This window comes from Periplaneta americana, chromosome 6, assembly GCF_040183065.1.
Source record: "Periplaneta americana isolate PAMFEO1 chromosome 6, P.americana_PAMFEO1_priV1, whole genome shotgun sequence".
Taxonomy (NCBI): domain Eukaryota; kingdom Metazoa; phylum Arthropoda; class Insecta; order Blattodea; family Blattidae; genus Periplaneta; species Periplaneta americana.
In genome coordinates this window covers 1050005-1072488 of record NC_091122.1, presented here as the reverse complement: position 1 = coordinate 1072488, position 22484 = coordinate 1050005, and the positions used below count along the sequence as shown (strand labels likewise).

The following is a 22484-nucleotide window of genomic DNA, read 5'->3' as shown; positions in this document are numbered from 1 at the left end:
CTCAAAATCTGTGCTTCAGTGGCTGGCCATGATAATATCTTTGAAAAATATTGGAGTGCAAGAGGTCAAATGACTTTATTGTCAAACGCCTGGCATTAGAAAACAACAACAACAACATTAAATAGAGAACAGAGCTAGACGTACCACGTGGAAAACCACTTACACTTCTGTTTCCTTGGTGATGTCGTCGTATTACAAGAAAATGGTTCACGTTAGAAATCTGGCTTATTTACATTCGAGCCACTCACCGGGCACGCAGTCGTCCACACTGGAGCAGAACGAGGCCTGCTTGAGCGCGTAGTCGTAGTACAGGCACACCTGCGCACAGGGCACTGCGCAGCTGCTCCACACGCGGCCTTCCTCACACGCTGCAACAAGTGTGGCTTAATATTGCATGTGGCAGTTATCTGAGGAGAGGAACTTATTTCTGCTGTTGAAGCCACATAGCAAATCAAGTTCTACTGTACAGATTGTACCTCAAAGGAAATAACACAACAAACCCCAGATCTAAGGTAAAGTGAAAAGAAGAGATGGGTTCACTAGAAAGGGAAGCGAACAGAGAGTGGGAAACAAATGTGCAATACTACAATTTAAGAAAATAAGTGTAAGTGATGAACAAGTAGCAAAGGTTATTGAAAAGAAAAAGGATGGCGAGTAAAGGGAGAGAAGAACATAATGTTATAAATAATGTAAAGTGTGAGAATACAGTGTAAAGGTAACAAATGAAGTGATGTACGAAGTAAGGTGAGCTAGGAGTACGATCAGCCTGACATATGTCAGTAAAGACTAAGGAGTATGAAAGAAAGAATTGTAGTATCAGGTGAGATAGATGCACTTCTATGATAAAATGTCTAGCTTTCATTAATCAGGTAATCTTGCCGTACTTTAATTTTTATTCCAATTCTAATTGTAAATTTAATATTAATTGTAATTTTATTCTTCATATTATAGTTGTAATCCCCTGGTAGAGGGGCAGAGAAGGCCTGACGGGCTTATCTCTACCAGGTTAAAGAAAGAAAGAAAGAAATAAATAAATAAATAAATAAATAAATAAATAAATAAATAAATAAATAAATAAATACTAATAGAGAATATGAAAAATAATTGATGTCTTATGGGTAAAACAAGGAAGAGATATAAACGGGAATGAATAGTATGTGTAGGGAAAATAGAGACTGAACTAAACAGTACTGCTATACAAGTGTTAGGGATAGGAGGAATTAGAATAAGATAGGTGTAGAACAATAGATAGTGAGAGATGATTAAATTACGAAATAGAGAAAGTGACACACTGATACTTGCTGCTGCTGCTTGATACTTACGAGATGTGGGCGTGGGAGACGGAGGCGTCGCTGGCAAGGTCGGTGTTGTGCCTGCAAGTACACATCGTATCAGCCAGATGCGCAGAGACAACAAAATCAAATTAAAGTATAAATCCTGAATGTACAATTCTTAATGAGACTGTAGTTCCAAAACCAGACAACTCTAGTTTCCGATATTTAAACAGCAATGAGCAAATAATAACCCTCGACAATTTGATCAGTTTCAATACCATACGGCTTCATCAACAACAATATTATTGTTGATAACTAATCGTGAATTCTTGGCAAAAAAAAAGACATTAACTCTCTGCTCCGCAATATTCTTCACACACAGTGGGTTTAGACATCGCTGAAGATGATTCTAGTCCATTTCTTCCTGAAGACAAAGTGGGAAGAAGTAATTTCAGTTTTATTAAAGTTTTTTTGACAGACAGTCATGACTTGTGAGTTATCGAAAGGCTGCAACTACACTTTTCCTTGGATACTCAGGAATTATATTTTGTTGCACAATGAGACACTCTCATCTTTTATTACTTAAATTTCGTGGAAATAGTATTATATTATATTTTGATATTTTGAGGTAATTAATCTTTTAACTGTTGGGAAAGGTAAAGTTGACACGGTTTGTAAATATTATTTCTCTTCTTGTTGTTAACAAGGCAGTCAGCAGCTTCATTGCCACATAATCCTCAGTGGCTGGTACCCATTGAAAAACTTGCTATGAATGGTTTAGGACATCTTTCGGTATCTTCAACCAGGTCCAGGTAATACCGTACTCTATTTCTATTGCTTGTGTAAGGTTGGTTTTATAAACTAGATCTTCTTTTCTTTTTGGAATATTTATCTTTTCTTAATTTTATGTACTTCCGAGAGAAAGCTTTCAACAATATTGTAATAACCTGAGAAAGTCAGAGCATATTTGCCCATTTTGAAAATTCCCGTCAGTATTGAGTTTCACATTATGTTTTAATCTTGGAATGGCCAGCATCAGCAGATAAGGGATTCTTTGATGTGAGACTGTAGCTGTAGCTGGATGTATAGACAGCCTTTATCTATTGTCTTAAATTCTGTTACGATAGAATGACTTACTTGTTAAAGAAGTTAATTAATTTTCTTTAATTAACCAAATACTGGTATGAATGACTGGTTAAATAATCACCATTCACGGTCCGGTCTGCAACCTTCAGATCAAAATTAAAGCAAGTCAGTAAACACTACGGCACCGGTAGGTAAGTTACCTGCACACTCGGGTCTGAGTGCAATGACAGCATTCGGCCAATCACACACTTGCTTCGCAGGGTTGTACATCATATGTGGGCCACACGATTTCTCCACTTGTTCTGGCCCAGCAAGGGTGTCCTTGCAGTGGTAAAACAAGTGACAGTCCACGGGATGGGGTGAGTTGGGCTTCGTGACGTCACACAGCTGGGGACCTGCAAATCAGAGAAGTTGTGAAGAATAGTTTGAGATTATCGACTCTGCTGCCAGGGCCTGTTTGTTAAACAAGTGACAAGGAAATTACGAGTGAATGTCACTAATCTATCAGTGCTTTGTTTCTTGAAGAAGTCTACTTGTCACATTTGATTGTAACTGTTATGTTATTTGACAAGTCTACACTGAAGAAGAAACAGCAGCTAATAAATGTAGTCAAATAATCCAGAAGGGGAAATTTGTAATGCAAAGCCCTAAAAGGAAAAGAATTCTCAAGTCTTTCATCGATTACAGCACGTTCTTATTTACTTTAAAAACAATCAAAGACTTTTGAAGTATGTAAATGATTTGACCATAAAACCTGTAAAGTAACGGCAAGTCTTGAAATATATTGTGAAGCATTGCATTTGATGAAAATTTGATCGTGTCTTTACACGTTCTCACCAAATGAAGTCGTAAATTAAAACCAATATCTTGTTAAAAATAACGAAAATAGGTATAACCTAAAAATGTTACGAAGTTTACTTACACTTGCACAAGACCCTGATCTCGTAATTGCTGCAGCCTCCCACGCACTTGAGGCCTCCATTCATCAGGCTGCACTCCACGTCCTGGCCCGTCTCTTTGTAATGCTCGTGCGTGCCCACCACACGACACTCGATGGCCTTCATGTCTGCCTCGTCGCACACCCCTCCAGTCGCTGACAGCTGGAACTGTTAAGCCATTTGATCTGCACTCTACGTACTTCGAAAGGAAAACCAGCCAAATCTACTGCACAGCCTTTTCTTGGCTGGCTGACCAGTTCCATATTGTACCACTACCCAGCTAAATTAAAGCAGACTCTTATTATGCCTCATTTCGATTATTGTGACGCTTTATTCAGTCACCTCAGGATAGATTTATCCCAGAAACTGCAACGTGTTCATAATGCATGTGTTCGTTTCATTTGTAATGTCCGCTGGTACAATCACATTTCGCCTTCTTTCGATAAATTATTGTGGCTCAGGTTATAGTAGTAGTAGGTTATTTTTACGACGCTGTATCAACATCTAAGGTTATTTAGCGTCTGAATGAGATGAAGGTGATAATGCTGGTGAAATGAGTCAGGAGTCCAGCACCAACAGTCACCCAGCATTTTCTCATATAGGGTTGAGGGAGAAACACGAAAAAAAACCTCAACCAGGTAACTTGCCCCGACCAGGATTCGAACCCGAGCCACCAGGTTTCAAGGCCAGACTCGCTAACAGTTACTCCACAGGTGTGGACGGCTCAGGTTATACGAGAGGAGAAAGTTAATAGTTCCCAGACACATGACATCTATACAAACACTCTGACTAGAAGTACAATAGTTCCCAGTCACATGACATCTATACAAACCCTCTGACTAGAAGTGCAATAGTTCCCAGTCACATGACATCTATACAAACCCTCTGACTAGAAGTGCAATAGTTCCCAGTCACATGACATCTATACAAACACTCTCACTAGAAGTACAATAGTTCCCAGTCACATGACATCTATACAAACCCTCTGACTAGAAGTGCAATAGTTCCCAGTCACATGACATCTATACAAACCCTCTGACTAGAAGTGCAATAGTTCCCAGTCACATGACATCTATACAAACACTCTCACTAGAAGTACAATAGTTCCCAGTCACATGACATCTATACAAACCCTCTGACTAGAAGTGCAATAGTTCCCAGTCACATGACATCTATACAAATCCTCTGACTAGAAGTGCAATAGTTCCCAGTCACATGACATCTATACAAACACTCTGACTAGAAGTGCAATAGTTCCCAGTCACATGACATCTATACAAATCCTCTGACTAGAAGTGCAATAGTTCCCAGTCACATGACATCTATACAAACACTCTGACTAGAAGTACAATAGTTCCCAGTCACATGACATCTATACAAACACTCTGACTAGAAGTGCAATAGTTCCCAGTCACATGACATCTATACAAACACTCTGACTAGAAGTGCAATAGTTCCCAGTCACATGACATCTATACAAACACTCTGACTAGAAGTGCAATAGTTCCCAGTCACATGACATCTATACAAACCCTCTGACTAGAAGTGCAATAGTTCCCAGTCACATGACATCTATACAAACACTCTGACTAGAAGTGCAATAGTTCCCAGTCACATGACATCTATACAAACCCTCTGACTAGAAGTGCAATAGTTCCCAGTCACATGACATCTATACAAACACTCTGATTAATTTATACTTTAAAGTACAAGTACTAATCAACTGCACACATTAACAAACACTGGCTGGTTGCTAGCAACATGTACTCACCAACTCCAGAGAGGTCGGGAGGGCCTCTGTGTCAGTTACGGGGTTATCCTTCTGGTTGTCACGGCTCAACCACGTGCTCCAGCCCGACCGACACTCGCGCTCAATATTTGGGGGAAGGGTACTCGGCACTGTTATCTCAGGTGTCAGTGTTGTTGGCAGCGTGGTGGGGGGAGCGCAGCTCACACCAATGCAGACCTTCTTCTGGTGGGAGCAGGTGCTGCAACAGAGTGCGGATATACCTCACACCAACAGTGTCATGCCACACCTACACCTACACCTACCCAAGAGAACTTCTCCACTCTAAAGGGCCCCACATACGCAGAAACGTCCCAGGAGGCAAGTCTGTTCAAACCTAAATCCACAGGAAGTCCTCTCATATGTGGGCGGAAAGTAGTAAGATTTTCGGCCTTGAGGTGAGTCTCCAGATTTCTGTGGCTGCTTCAATTTTTCGACTGTAACGCTCTCCAAATTAAATGGGAGAAAAAGTAAACATAGAAACAAAGAATACTTGAAGAATGTAGTCGAGATTTCGTATTGTTTCGTTTTAAGTGGGACATGATTGCTTGGCAGCCCACCTAGAATAAATTATCCATGTTTACATTTCCACATTGCATTTCCTACTACAACACAGATAAGGGCCACCTTCTCTTTGTCCTAACATAAGAAAGACAGAAGGAGTCAACAATTCGGAACTGGCAAAATACTACTGGGATGCATGACAGCAAATGGAGATATCCAACTGCTGGAACCTTAAATACTACTGCTACGTCTCGTTTTAAGCATTTCTCTGTAACGAAATGGCAGAAAGCTATGAAAGCACAGATTTGAGAAACTATTCTCATACATTTCTATGAATGTAGAACAATGAAGAAATAGTGTTTCTCGAGTGATCGCATTATTTCACGGAAAATTATTGATTTCAATGACTTCTTACGACTTCAAAATCTTCCAATTCAGACATGACCCCTATACCTCCCTGAGATAAGTCTGTACAGATGAGTCTGGGCCCCTTTAGACAGTCTCATACTGAATAACCCCACTCTAACACAGAGTCCCATATGAAACAACCCCACTCTAACACAGAGTCCCATATGAAACAACCCCACTCTAACACAGAGTCCCATATGAAACAACCCCACTCTAACACAGAGTCCCATATGAAACAACCCCACTCTAACACAGAGTCCCATATGAAACAACCCCACTCTAACACAGAGTCCCATATGAAACAACCCCACTCTAACACAGAGTCCCATATGAAACAACCCCACTCTAACACAGAGTCCCATATGAAACAATCCCACTCTAACACAGAGTCCCATATGAAACAATCCCACTCTAACACAGAGTCCCATATGAAATAACCCCACTCTAACACAGAGTCCCATATGAAACAACCCCACTCTAACACAGAGTCCCATATGAAACAATCCCACTCTAACAGAGAGCCCCATATGAAACAACCCCATTCTAACAGAGTCCCATATGAAACAACCCCACTCTAACAGAAAGTCTGTCATGTGAACTACCCACCACTTGTGGCATTCGTCCTCTTCCATAACGTCACCTTCGTAGTAGGTGACACCGTTCACCTTCATGCAGAATGTTTTACAGCTGGCAACAGGAACACACTCGGGGGATGTCGCATTGTTGTACACCTTGCCACTGGGGCAGGGCGTCACCTCACAACCTGCAAAATAATATGAAGAAATCAAAGATAACATAAATAGCAAAGATATATAAATTTAAGTTGTTTAACTTGTAGAGATCAGGACCACGTGCTTGTAACATCGTGTAACCCAATCAATTTTGCACCTTGAGGTAGAAATTCTACTAGGCTATATTGAGCTCACTACCTTATAAACCTCCTTCTAATGTTGCAACGTATTTATCGCATAAGCACTCACCTGCTCTGCCATTTTATTGCTATTCTCCTCAACTGCCACTTGATCTAGATCTTACAGTTCGTGTTGGCAGCTAATATTTTTAAACCATTTTTCCTTAGCAGTATTTCTCCATATACAAATTGCCAAGGGCGGTTTCGACATTTTGATGTGGAACATTCCCTTGTTAGAATTCAGTGACTCCTTCCAACCCCTTCAACTCGCTGCACACTCCAACTGCCCTGTCTGAATATGTACCCTACCAGGCCTGCCTATGCTACCACAGTCTTCATTCTACAGTCTTATCAGACTGCATACAGCAAGATTTCACGCAAATTAATGACTCTTGATGATAATGAAAACATTTTTCAATTTATTTTCAGGGACGCTCTGCCTCAGTGTCGTTGGTCCTAGGAACTTTTACTCCATTTCTCACAAAGAATGACCCGAAGTTCTCTTCCACTCTAGATATTAAGTCATTTCTGTTAACTCAAACCTGGGTTCATACGCACACGACATTATGGCATACAGATATTCTTGGTCGACGATTTTACATGTAATTGATTGTGCATATAAATAAGTGTTTTGTTATGAAAGCAATTTTGCATGCATTTTTTATTCCTGCATTATTTTAACATCATATATTTGTCTTTTTCGTAGATGAAAGTAACATTCTGTTATACGGTAATGGAAAGTTGTAATTTTCTTATCACTCGACACTTACGAAAATAACTCCACAACTATTTTTTTCTTTTCCTGTTTTAGCAACACTTTGTTACACAGAAAATAATATATTCACTGCATGAAAGTGAAGGACGCAGGGAATGAGTTTTGTGCACAGAATGAGATAAAGTGAACGATTGTGATCGCATGTTTACAGTAATGTAAATTACCCTTCCGAGTAGCAGCAGGTGAAATTACGGAAATGTTTAAACTACAGAAAGAAATCAGTTTAAAAATTATGAAACAAGACCGATAATGTCACAGAGTAAAACAATTTTTAAAGAATTCAGAATTGTGCCTGTGTCTTGTGTATACATTTTAGAAGCAATGTCTTTCATCCATAGAAATAAAACAACATTCAAATTGAATTCAGATAAGCTTATCATTTAACTGCAAGTCTTATTCCATATTTTGTTTCAGACGCTGGCCAATTGTCTGTTAGGTCTAATATAGTAGATCTTACCAAAGCTTAAAGTAGAATTGACTGAACAACTCCAGAAAGCAATGCTTCAAAGTAACAGTTACTGGTACATGCACACTTCTAAATACGACTTCGAAAGTAATTCAGGAACAAATTATCTATAACACATAACAAGCTGTTGTTCACTAAGTAATTACAAAGCTGTATTTGAAAATATAATAGATTTAAGTAAGTCAATTGTATTTATATTAGAGTGTAGGCTTTCACGGCCGGCGTCAATAGTAGAAAAGTTTTTCGGGCTATGAGGCCGTGGTCTGTTGGTTGTGAGACCAAACGTTTCGTTCACTGCTGCGGTGAACATCTTCATTGGTGTCTATTGCTGGTGCGGCTGGTTCTACTGCGTGTGCCGATTACAGTCTGCGCTGGCTGCATCGTTGTATATATAGTGCGAAGCACATTCGAGCGCGGACTGAAATCGGCACGCGCAGTAGGACCAGCCGCACCAGCAATAGACACCAATGAAGATGTTCACCGCAGCAGTGAACGAAACGTTTGGTCTCACAACCAACAGACCACGGCCTCATAGCCCGGAAAACTTTTCTACTATCAATTGTATTTGTTTGTAAAAAGTGCAGCCAAGTGAACGGGTATGGCTAGTAAATTAAATATAGTTCTAACGTGAATAAAATTAGTTTTAGTTTTAACATGAATTATAATTAGCGTTAGTTCTCCAATATTAATTCTAATAACTAATCCAGTTCTTTATTATATTTATTATAGTTAATTTTACTTCTTTAAATTTTTAAGGACAATGATCAAACCAATATATATATATATATATATATATATATATATATATATATATCATAAATGGTGAATAAAAAGTATTAAATATTATTCACAAATCCTAATTAAGTTCAGAACTAGCACGTAAAGCAGCTGTCTACATAAAGTCAAGATGGACAGCCTATATGGTAAGAACACTTCAGTACAGCAAGAAAGCAAACGCATATTGGATATATAGGCCAGCATAATCAGCCAGGTGTTTGCATACTCAACTTATGATCCACTCGGACTCAGATCTATATTTTTACGCTGTGGAGAATTGATACTTCGGCTACATCCTTACTGAAAATGTACAGACAAAATTCAAATGAATTGTGACAACAAGAAGAAGAAGAAAAAGAAGAAGAAGAAGAAGAAGAAGGAGGAGGAGGATGAGGAGGAGGAAGAGGAGGAGGAGGAAGAAGAAGAAGAAGAAGAAGGAGGAGGAGGAGGAGGAGGAGGAGGAAGAGGAAGAGGAGGAGGAGGAGGAAGAAGAAGAAGAAGAAGACACTGGAATGTTACACTGCACAAACCTTCCACACAGGGTTCCTCACTGCACAGGTGGTTCAGCTTGTTGTAGAACAGGTAGTTGTCGCATGTCTCCTTCGGACAGGTCTGCACGCAGGGGCTGTAGTGCGAGCACTTCTCATCACACTGCACCGCTGCAACGCGAATCACTCTTGTTTACTGCCTATCAAAGTAGCCTACTGACGACTTTCGCAAACAATGACTTATTTATTATTATTATTTCAATATTTATTTCTACTTAATGTGCAGTGCACTCACGGCAGAGCTGCTGCGACCTCCACTTGATGCTGACGCCTTGAATGTTGCACTCCTGCGCATACGCAGCAATGGCCGTGCAGAGGCACTCGCAGTCCCCACCGAGGTCGCAGCCACAAGCGTCGAAGATGCACCTGACAACAGCACAGTGGTTACAAGGCAAAGCCACTGGGTGAAAGAAGAACTGTTCTAAAACCTACTGCGAATGCAAGCTGTGCACTATTCCACTGCTCCATGGCGACTAAGCGTTTAGTGCTGCGGCAATATAACGACAGACAGCAGGACCTTCTATCTGCTGCTAAATTAGTGCATCGCATACTCTAAAACAGCCCGTTTCCCTGGCTAATCCTGTACACTTAAACTGATAGATACGGCTGCATTCGTAAAATGTTAAGGTTGGAGCATCTAGGCATCGAAGCACTGGGTGACAGAAGTAAAGAACTGTGACTACCTCTCCAGATAAGGTTCCAGTTGGACCGTCAAGTGACAAGGCTGAAAGAGTGAAGACTTGAGTATGCCGCACTTCTTCATGGCCCACAGCTTGCGGTTCGGGTGTCTCAGACAGGTGTCCTGCAACACACCATATCACGTTGTTGCTGAGAATATAAAACATAAGGAAATAACTTACTATATTCATAAATGCCGTTGACTTATATAAGTTTCATATCTTCATAATTCTGATACTGGTTCCAGTCGTACTGCACAATTTCCTGAGTTACACAGGAGCAGGACTTCTGGAACGCATCCATGATTGGCTTACAGCAGAAATCTATGAACACATTTCGGCAAATGTAATGATCCTTTACGCACTTTTCTTCCAGGACGATAATCACTGGGAACCTGACTCAAAGATTACAAGAAGGCCTGATGTCGACCTGATATGAATCCCATTGAAAATTTGTGGGCCAGAGTCAGAGGGATCCTACGCTCTAATTGGGCAGGACAATCACCCATTTGGACAGCTGGCGAATTGTGGGACAGAATTCCAAATGCGTGGGAGATGACCACGAATACAGACCTGTTTCATTTCTTGTCAACTCCATTTCGCGCATAATGAGGGCAGTTATTGGCGTAGATGGTTTGTGTACGAGCCCTTATCACAGGCCTTTTTTAATATTTGTTCATTTATTTATATTTGATGTGCTTCTGTTTTTTGGGAAGTAAAAAAAACTACTTTTGTTTATACAGACCAGATCTCGCCTATTAATAGCCCACTGGTAATGGGCAGTAATATTTTTAGAAGACAAGCATAACGAAATTTACTAACAAATGCTATTTAACATTTAAAATAAATCAATTAAAAACTAAAATAAAGAATAATTTGACTCTACCAGAAGGCGAAGGTATCTATGATACAGAAAGCAGACATGTTGCTCCTATACTACATACATATCGTACGGTTGAGTACCTTGAACATGGACGACTTGCAATGAACAAACATCAAGCAAAGCTTCAAGAGCAGTTTGTGAACTGTGCAGTGTAACTCTGCATTTCTAACGCCAAGAGACAGCCCATGCTTGTCTAAGCTAAGTGCATGCACGTAGGTATATACGTGACCTAACTCCATGAACAAGCGAGAGGCACGGAGCACCCTGATCACGTTATTACAACATGTAGTCAGGCATCTCACCGTGATGTCCAGCGACTCTGGACAGTAGGACTGCAGACGCCATGAGTCTCCGAACAGCCGTGCAGACACTTCACTCAGGCCCCCTGAAGGCGTCTGGAAGTCGTCGTCCTCGTCGTCATTATAGTTGCCGCACAAGCCTTTCAGCTGCAACACACAAATTGTAAAGACACATTATTACACTATGCATACTAAAATAAAAATACACATCTTGAAAAGTGCTTATTATTGGAAATGAACAGGTGCTGGCTGTGCGTTTAGTTAGTTCGTAACCTTGCTTTACATGGGCAGGACAAGTTGTATCATCATATCATGCAAGCTGTTGCTACTACTACTGCTACTACTACTACTGCTACTACTGCTACTACTACTACTACTACTACTACTACTACTACTACTACTACTGCTACTACTACTACTATTACTGCTACTACTACTACTGCTACTACTACTATTACTGCTACTACTACTACTGCTACTACTACTATTACTGCTATTACTGCTACTACTACTACTATTACTGCTACTACTACCGGTACTACTACTGCTACTACTACTACTACTACTACTATTACTGCTACTACTACTGCTACTACTACTATTACTGCTACTACTACTGCTATTACTACTATTACTGCTACTACTACTGCTACTATTACTACTACTGCTACTACTACTGCTATTACTACTACTACTGCTACTACTACTACTACTAATAATAATAATAATAATAATAATAATAATAATAATAATAATAATATAATAATAAAAAATTGTCATTCCAGTAATTCTGGTGTCGATTTATGCAGTACATAATAAAAATTTGTTAATTTAATGACAAGTAGAGGTCCTGTAGCTCACCCTGTCTTTCCACTTGGGGTCCATCCTCACATAGACTCGAGTCCCTCTGTCCCACTGCAGAACTAGTCCCAGATCAGCTACCTCAGCAAATACAAATAAACCTGCCTCACGGACGGAAATCCTGTAACACAGAGAACAAGACAACAACATTGAACTACGTACATAATGTTTCATTATGCAATGCTCACAACTAAACTTCAGGAATATCAGCGAAATATAGTCTATAACTCCAGTTGTTCAAAGCAGCTGCAATGACAAAAGCTTTTCTAGTCTAATACCATACAAAAAAATATCATATTTCACGACTGAATTTTTCTTCTTATACAACTACAAAGACACTTCTATCTCGTGAAGTGGTGATTCGAAGTAGAATATGTGAAAGGAAAAGATGGTTATGAGCTACGTTTTCCCTTTCACCTGCTATGGAACTAATACTTGACACATCCCTTGCACAGAACTGTATCAGTCAGCCGGACAACAGCCAGAGTTCGAAATTATAAAAATGTAAAAGGGGAGAAAAATGTCTTGTGATTTATTTATTTTTAAGTATATTTATATTTATTTTATAACATATTCGGTTTTAAAGTTATTTGTTATAAAGTTTTATTATTATTATTATTATTATTATTATTATTATTATTATTATTATTATTATTATTACTGTTAATGTCCATTTTAATTAATTTGGTACCAGTATTTTGAATTTCTGGTACCATGATAAGATACTCTTTCTATCCTACGTCATGAAGTTATGACTTCACATGCATTAGATAATTCACAAATCAATTACATAATCGTATTATGAAAATAACAATAGAAACAAACGTTTATGAAAACATCCAAAGTATAGTATTTGTGGCATAGTTCCAAAAAAAAAGATGCATTGTAAAATGTTGTACCCTACCTAATATACTATTTTTATATTACAGGATAACTTTGTTGAAATCCAGGTGGTAATTACAAACAACATTCATAACAAGCTCACTACAGCAAATTCATTGTAAAGAGAAAATGTTTTAATTGCTGCAAATAAAATAAAAGTAAGTTTTCAGAAATGCAATTTCAGGAAACAATATCGCTATCCAGGCCGGCTACTACAGTTAATATGTTCAAACATATATTCAGGAAGGGGAATTTTCTTCCTCCAGATGGGAATGAACAGGAACTCAGCAGGGAGAACTAAACTGAAAATCAAATAAGCAGCAAGTGTACCTGCCCATGTGCGCCGGTACGGCCTGCTCCCTAGTGAAGGTGACAAGCTCCTGTCTGTCGGGGGGGCCCACCCTCAGGGTGATGGACTTGGAGCAGCTGATGCCACTTGAGCCGCACGGCACGTTCTGAAACAAGAGACAGTCAGTCAGGCAGACAGGCAGGCAGGGCTCCACAGTCAGGCCTGTCTGCTGACCTGAATACTGACCTGGATAGAAATGTCAAAGATGTCGTCGTTGCCCAGAGAACCCTTCACTAGCACGTAGTCGCAGATGCCGTGGAAGTCATAGATGCGGCCGTCGAACGTCTTGTAGTGGGAGTCGCCCCACGCAGTGCAGATACCCGCGCACACACGCTGCGTGCAGGTCCACTTGCCAGCCTTGCACTTGCTACACAACACAGAAATGTAATGTGCACACGAGAGCAAAGTTATGGCATTTCTATGTAAATGCATATTATCTGCTTATGAAGCTAAAATTAATTATATTTTGTATTATCGTTCTGTATCACGATGTACGTAATTCAAAAATGCTATCTTTATTTTTCATATTTTAGAGTTTAGCACATATTGTAATAATTTTCAATACATATTTTAAAACACTGAAATTATGATTTTCTATTTAAATACGAACGTTTACAATAGCTCTAAACAATTCAGTTTTAACTATTCACAGCAATTCTTTTAAAATTGGTTTCTGTTGTTACTTTAAAATTAACAGTCCCCTCAACAATAGGAAAGCAAATTATACAAAATGAGTGAAAAGTCCCAGAACACCCTATTATTTTGAAAATGGAAGGAAAAATGAAATATCTGAGTTCCCCATAAAACAGTGGGTCAGGGGACCAACTTTTGCTGGTATATCAGGAACATGGACGCCACCTTGAAATCCACCATATTGGATCAAGTCTAATTTTTCAAATGGAAATGGCATATCAAACAAGACCTGAATGAACTCAAAAATTCATTTACCATAACCAGATTTGACGTTTCTGCTGTGATTCAAAAGTTATTAACACGATAATACCAGTGATGTTTCAGGTACCAGTAACTGAAAATGGCACTGACGAAAAGGAGAGGATTGAGGTGATCCTGATGTCTGGGGAACCCAGCTGCCGTATCATAGCTACATCCACAAGCACTGTCGCATCTCTAATATCTAAATTTACAGCAACTGGAACTGTCACAGACAAGCCACAGGGTGGTCGCCCGAAAAGTGTAACCGATGAAGAAATCTCAACAGAGTCCACAACGCAGCACACGACGTTATCAGCACAATGTGGCATTAGCCAGTCATCCATCGTGTGGATACTTCATCAATTATGACTCTGTTCACGGTCCAGATGCTGCCATATGATGTCCCAATAAGTAAGGTAAAGGCACGTTCTAATTGCAATATTTAAATTAACAATTTAACTATTATAACTGAGCTCCTTCATGATTAATATCCACGAGCCGCCACTGCACTATTACTCACCAGGTATTGCAGTCCACCTGAATGGAGTCGCCCTCACTGTAGCTCTTGCCTCCATGGTGGCAGGGGCATTCCGACGGCTTGATACACTTCTTGGAATGTGAGTCCAAAACGTAACCTTTCTTGCACTTGCAGCCTGCCTTACAGATGGCAGCACTGGACTGCGGTGGGCTGTGCATGTTCTGAACAACACAGCATTATTACCAGTTGTACGACAACTAACAACATTTTCTTTGACTACTTTTAAAGCACACTAGAGACGTACTTCTTGTTTATTTTCATTTAACTTATTGTCAACATAGATTTTAGATCAGCACTGTAGCTTTGAGATGTTAAGAGTTACACAAAAATATGCAATAGATAGCCAGCAGATTAATTCAATCTACAAGTGCAACCAATTCATCAAGTGAGTTAAAGGTATGAATATGCAGAAATTTCATTAATTCTCTTCTAAACGTGGACAATGCATTGAAGATCATAATACATGAATAGTGAACTTTTTACAACAGCTTACTTATACTAACAAAGAATAGATGTAGATCTGATTTGTGTCTTGCATTACGAATGTTCTGATTGGTACTGGCAGTAAATGTGTCTTGACTTTGAACATAAAACATCGACAGGGAAAGAATGTACTCACAAGTTAAGGTCAAGATTTTTAAATTTTAGAAAATCTTTTTACACGCACACCTGCCATTATTCTGAGGAGTTTCTTTTGCAAAACAAAAATATGTTTAGCTTCAGATGAGTTGCTCCAGTGTAGGTATTATGTAATTCGTACTTCATTTGTGCAAAGTATACCATTCAGGGGTCTTTATCAGTGGCGTAGCATGAAATTTTGAGCAGGGGAAGCTAACTCAAATTCTCTTCCATGTACATATGAGATAACCTATTGGAAAAATATACTCTTAAAGTAAATAGTAGTCAATGTCAAGTCAGCAGTCGAAGATTGGTTGGAACATCGTAAGTAACACCAATAAGGCATCACCTCAAATTGTATGTAGTAAAATATGATTTCATGGTTTACACATATCTCTAACAAATAATTTAAGACTAGCTCACTCTCTGTCATATTTAGAGAAATCACAATATTAACGGTCAATAAATACAGTATTAGTAATTACGTAAGTATGCGTCTGTCTTGGTTGTGTCCTTCATTGATAGCAAGGGAGTCGGTCGTTTCTTTTTAAATCACACTTTTGTTCATAAGTCAGTCTTGATAATGAAATTGTCCTAAAAATTCAAGTAAATTAGTGTCAGGAACAGTTATTTCACTCATTATTTATTATATCAACCACAATGCACACTAACACTTCAACTGAACACAACTCACGAAAGGGATAACTCGGAAACTAATTTCTTTTCAATGTTAAAGCTAGCTTCTTGCGACCAGGGTAGTTTTGTTAGAAAGAGATGGAAAATCTGCGGGTAGGGTATACAGAAGAATGAGGGGATTGGAAGCTGGTGTGTGCAGGCTTCATGTTTACTGCTGCATCACAAATCATCCTAAGCTGCCGCATCACAATATTTAACGCATAAATATAAATTCTATTAAAATTAATAAATAATTTTGTTCATAAACTGCAGGTTTATTATGAAATTATTATTAACTGAGGAAGCTGTGCTTTTTAGCTTACATTGACGCTACGCCACTGGTCTTTATGTCAATAATATGTAGAAGATACGGATCTGAGCTCAATATTTAGGAGTAACATATTCTATGTCTGTTTTCCAGTTTAAGTGATTATCTAACTCTACACCAAGAAACTTTGTGCTTATAGATTCTTTTGAGATCTGTTTCATTAAATGCAATATTGTAGCAAAATTGAGCAATATTATGTGTACTGAATTTGGCTACACTGGTTTTATCAACATTAATTAAGTCTTCATTGTTTTATATACACCTTTAACACTTATATATCACTCATTGAATTTTCAACTTCTTTGGTGTGTCAATTTTTAGGAACTTACCTGGCTGACTAGTTCTGAAGATAGCGTTGGACAATGAAGAACAACACTTCGGAACTAGTCAGTCAAGGTAAATTCCTAAAAATTAACACAGTAAAGAAGTTGAAAAGTTAATCAGTGATTAATTAAGTGCTAGTTTATTTGCACTGAACCATTCACTCACTCATTCATCTTCTACTACCAATACGAGAACTGGATCTACTGGACTTGTCTGTCCGTGCCACTGTCATGTCAGCCTCATCAGCAGATAATAATTATTCACAAGTCAGACTCGAATTTCTTAGAGCATTCACGACATTTCCAAGGTTAGCTCTACCCTCGTCTTCAGTTGAATAAAATGGGAGGCAAGAAGAGCATCCTACTCACTGGGTCGTTACGTATCTACTTCCCTCTTATCACAAGCAACAATTGAGGAAATTTGAAATATAAAACATTCTCCACCCATATGAACTGTATTAACTCTACAGTAAAACTTCTTTCATACATTTTGCACTTACTTGTATTTCACACTTATACGATCGTATTTTAAAGCCCAGGAGATATGAAAAATTTTGCTGGATATTAGGTTTGTCATTAAAATTTATGATCGCGAAAATATAGTACGTGTTCATTGTTAAGATGTGGCTCTCTTTGAAATTAGTGGAAATTCAAAGTTGCCCACGCTTGTCCTGGCTCATGCTAGCTTCAGTAAACAGTTACAGAGAAGTGTGAGTGAACTCCTACCTCACAGCAGGGAAGAGACAGAACATTGTAAACAATGAGGATGCGGCACCAAAGCTGTGACCGCACCCTAACACCCTTCCAAACTGAAAATATTGATGTAACTGGATTAGTTGAGGACAAACAAAAGCAAGCAGCCAAAAGTAGCTGACATTTCTGTAAAATAGCAGATGCTATTTCAGATGTTATTAATGTCATCCCCATAGAAACGTCCACATGGCATCAGTCTGTTAATCCTTTCAAATATGGTAACTGCATCCTGAATTCAAAGGATGACCACTTCCTACAAAAATGACTGCACAAGAGGTTGTGACTCACCTTGCAGGTGACTGGTTCGGCCGGCTCACACGTCGTGAACTCCTGGTTGCCCACGCGACTGCAGGCAGTCATCATGGAGCCCTTCTTGGGGAACTCCTGGGACTCCTCGGCCGTGGCAGGGCGGCACTCCCACAGGGCATTCCGGCACAGACTGCAAGCAGAGTCAGCATCACACAGAGCCTGCGGAAGGGACACCACCAAGTCAATGTGCCAGGGACTCACCAGAGCTCCAGTCCCTTGGTGCCCGCGCGCACCTCGCGGTAGGCGGGGGGGTACTCGATGCCGTCGTGCTGACACACGCACCGCCCCACCGGGATGCACTCGCCCGTGTTGGAGTCGATCGTCTGGCCCTCGGGGCAGTTGCAGCCTTCGACACACTGCCGCTTGCAGGCTGGGTTGCGCGATATGTCGTAACAAGAGCGCGTGCATGTGTTGCCACATATCTGGTACACCTGGCCCCCGGGGCAGTGCACCCCTGCACAATGGTAAATGCATCCTGACACAAGTCACTATGCTTCGGGGACACTTCAATCTCTACTACCAAATCAGCAATGAATCGAAAAAAAGAGACTTCAACCTCTCCTTTAGAACTGGATTTTAAGAAATGAAAGAAGATGAGCTCCAGCTGTGAGGCAGTTAGTTACTAAATCACCATTAACATGTGTTCTTTATGCAGATATACAACTTTCCTAACGACTGATAATTTTGTTTCTGGGTGTGCACATTTATTTTATTTTAGTCTGTAGCATGTTAAAGAACACCTCGACATTTATACAGGCTTAGACCTACTGTTCAGTCCTGCTCGAAGCACAAATAATATCTCTGTCCCAAACATTAGGTGATAAATCCAGCAACAGCAAAGTACTGTTAATCTGTTATTGAAAACTGGCTAAAAATTAAGACATTCTTTAACTGCATGGAGTTCATGGGCTGTAGTGGAGAGGGTCTGGTACAGTACATTAAATATATTTCAATAAAGAGTAATTTAATAATAAAGTTGCAACTCAAGGATTTGTAACTTAAAAAACTATAAAGGTAACCTATAGTAAAACATAACTTCCGAAATTGTAATCTTAACTAGCTTGTAAGTTAACAAGGTTATATTCATAGTAATTATAAAAGACGTGTTGTAATAAGTAACCATTTGTAACTCTAACTTAAACTACAGTGCGGTCGTGTCATGCTTTATCCGAAGAACGCAGCCTGTACAGCACGAGGTAACACGCGGCATTTTAGATCCATAATCTCCGGTGTATTGCACTCATATAACGTCCATTAATTAATGGCATCCACACAATCATAATTTTATTCCACTAACCTGTATTACAGTAGTTGCTGAAAGTGGTGAACCAAAATCTATTGTCCTGTGAACATATATAACCACGTAAATGAAATCATGCCTCAGCAGAGAAAATGATTTAATGTGGATCAACAATACCGTCAACAATGTTTTGTAAAACCCAATTACAGAAATTCGGAATATGTATTATATTACTTTCGCGTGTTAAATATTAGATGCAGTACCTTGTTGACTAGTTTGAGCCTGACGTGGGCTATCCTCAGAACTGGGTGGTCCTAGTCTTCGCGCCATTTGTTTGCGTTTCCTATGGGGGTGTGTTTTAACATAAGTTTCGTACATAAATATTCGCTGTTGTAGAGTAAACTTTTCAGCCCGCATTTCAATTATCTAAGCAACTAATTTAATGCACAGCACACACTTCAAACGTATTTAAAAGAGTACACAAGCACACACGTCTTCTATCACTAACATCCAGACTGTACTAAGCTGTGGCAACGACCGCGCAGCCTTGAAGCATGAAGCAATCAGCGGTTGGGATCTTTCCGCGTGACGCAACCACACTAGCTTTTAAGTTGATGATGCCATATCCAGCCTTTGTGTACTGGTCGGTGTGAAAACATGACCACAGGACTATTCCTGAAGAGAAGTTTCAATAATCTGTTTCAGCAGCCCAACCAGTACATAAAGACTGAAGTGCAGTTCTCACCACACTCTCTGATGTCGTTCCGCCAATCAATGTGGACTCCCTTATGAGCACACTCCTTGGCATAGGCTGCGAAGATGGGGCACAGGCACTGGCCCACCTTGAACTGGCAGGCGCACAGGTCGTACAGGCAGTCCTGGTAGTAGGGTTCCGGGTCCACCAGCCAGTGGCACCCTGCACCAACAAAACATAAAGCATGAAATACGTGAAAATGTCTATTTTCAACTATTTTTAAGCTAGAGACTTAATTTTTTGCATGCTGCAACCTCTTGTTACGTCTGGGTGAGGCACACATGAATCATGGCTCGAGCCCGATGACACTCGCATTCCAGGTCAGGCTATGAGTCCGCCAAATGTATGCGGTATGCCTGTAGCTGAAGTATTAATGCCCTCAGTTTCTGAGTTAATACATTTTCAAAATATAGCTATTCCTTCAAAATATAAGTTACAGCATCTTGACATGCTGTAGTTTAACAGCAGAGCCATGGTTTGAATTCCGAATGTATGAGTGACGTGAAAAAATTTATTCCATTTTAAAAATTTTAATTTTTTACTGCTCAGATAGTCTGATTAGTGGAATATGCAGCTATTCGGCGATGAAGGGGGAAAGGAACTGTCCACCCTACCCCATTATCTCCTGGCCTATTTGCCTCATGAGTGATGCCTTACTGGTGTTACTTATGAGGTTCAAACCTGTCTTCGGACAGTTACTAAACAACAACAACTGCTCAGGTAATATATTTAAATTTTTAAAATCCAAAAAAGGGCTCTGTAGTTCTGTTAACCATACTTTTCAGAACATTCAATAAAAATTTGAACTTGTTAGCATGATACTGGTTGGAACCTATTGTATTTGCATGTTGAGTAAATGTAGTGAAAATAAAAGTTGGAAAATGACTTCAAAATATCGATTTCTCGTCATTAAAACCTGTGAAATACAAGTAATGCATGAATGACATCAATCACAAGCATTAAGGCTGCTGTGCAGTACCTTCGAACAGCGCTCCCTTGAGGCGCGAGCAATGCTTCTCAGAGGCAGCGCGGTTGTGTGCGTTGATGTCGCAGGGGTGCGTGGATGTCTCCTTTTCCTGAATGTCCTGGCACACTTCCCGCGTCTTCCACTTGTTGGCAAAGGCCACCACGTCCTGCTCGATATCTCCCTCTAGCGTCAGGAAGTCATCTTTCTGATTCTGGTTGAACGTCCCACACAAACCCTGTTGGAATTAGGGACAGAGCAAGATAAAATACGATTGAAATAAAACTGGAGGCAACTGTCTTTTACATCCAGGTTGTGTGACGACACTCTGATGATATATCTAGCCATAACTCAGTTCACATCACTGTATCCAGCCAGTCTGATGAGGTGACAAATCAGTGGCGGCTGATTGGCTGAGCAAGTCTCCTGGCTTAATTTTCTGTTTTATATAACATTATTTATTTGAATGGCGCATATAACATTGTAAAAGTATTTGAAAACTTTGTGATGTACATAGACTTGTTTTGCAGTAAAATTTGTTCCTGAGGCCTTAAACATTCTGGCCGGGTCTGGCTTCTGCATTTCATATGTTTTTGCAGGCTCTTGAAAAGCTGTAACTGAAGCACAATTCTTCTGGCCTTGCAGCCTGGCCGGTATTCATCCACCTATCAGCTCTCGTTTCTCCCATCCATAGACTAGTCTCTTGTTAATGTCCGTCTCAAGGGTGGGATGGGATGAGAATAGCAGTGGTGGCTCGTCTTCTTAAATATGACATAAATAACATAAAAATTCTCGCTTTCCAGCAGGCACGAGCCCACACTTTATGTCTCAGTTTATGACTTATGCGAGTGTGTTGTACTCTTGTACTTCTAGTACAGTAGTGAGTGTTATGTGTTTAGAAAAAATGGAAACCGGAACAGATGCGAGAAATAATGATGATATAATTAATTCATTGTTAGAGACAGTGGCGAAGCTAAAGTTTATATACTGGGTAGGCTGAAAAATCTGTTTACCTTATATCTTTTTGTAGAGCAGATGTTTCTCGGTTTTTCTACCAACATTGTTTGTGACACAGACCCCACAAGAAGATGATGACCGCTCATTTTCACCCCAAACAGAATACATGTATTACAATATAATTTATTTGTCTCAGAGCACCCTGTTAGCCAAGGATATTTCTTATACCATGACAATTGAAAATTTATATTTTAAAATAACTCTTCTCGGGTTCTCAGCCAGGTGAGTTGGAGATTAGCTTCCAAGCTTTCGACGGCTAGCTCTGCCATCTTCTTCAGGGACGAAGATGGCAGAGCTAGCCGTCGAAAGCTTGGAAGCTAATCTCCAACTCACCTGGCTGAGAACCCGAGAAGAGTTATTCTACATCAAACGCCGGGAAAGCCTCAAGTCATACAATTTATATTTTGTGTTCCTCTATCCGCTATTTTAATATGTAAATGTGGTGTCGATCTCATATCTTTGTTTTATGCATCCAACTTGAAAACGGTTTCTATTTTAATTCTACAAATAATGACCGCAATGTTCTCTCAGTAAGAGCCATTTTGCGCAAAAATAATATGTAACACATATGCATGCACTTTTGATTAAACTAACACTCAACTACGAAGT

General features: G+C 39.7%; 1 protein-coding gene across 2 annotated transcripts in view; it reads right to left on the bottom strand.

Moving 5' to 3' along the window:
- Nucleotides 1-22484, bottom strand: part of Hml (hemolectin) — a 113321-nt gene that overhangs the window by 51064 nt on the left and 39773 nt on the right. For both annotated transcript variants that reach the window (XM_069827250.1, XM_069827251.1), the window contains exons 19-36: nt 20874-21096; nt 19886-20056; nt 18102-18354; nt 17880-18030; nt 14877-15055; nt 13610-13790; nt 13405-13529; nt 12193-12313; nt 11335-11478; nt 10156-10274; nt 9708-9838; nt 9455-9583; nt 6603-6759; nt 5070-5286; nt 3283-3466; nt 2561-2755; nt 1323-1373; nt 249-368 (exon numbers count right to left, since the gene is read on the bottom strand). In XM_069827250.1, coding sequence (XP_069683351.1) covers nt 249-368; nt 1323-1373; nt 2561-2755; nt 3283-3466; nt 5070-5286; nt 6603-6759; nt 9455-9583; nt 9708-9838; nt 10156-10274; nt 11335-11478; nt 12193-12313; nt 13405-13529; nt 13610-13790; nt 14877-15055; nt 17880-18030; nt 18102-18354; nt 19886-20056; nt 20874-21096 — 2851 coding nt within the window. The remainder of the gene's footprint in view (nt 1-248; nt 369-1322; nt 1374-2560; nt 2756-3282; nt 3467-5069; nt 5287-6602; nt 6760-9454; nt 9584-9707; nt 9839-10155; nt 10275-11334; nt 11479-12192; nt 12314-13404; nt 13530-13609; nt 13791-14876; nt 15056-17879; nt 18031-18101; nt 18355-19885; nt 20057-20873; nt 21097-22484) is intronic.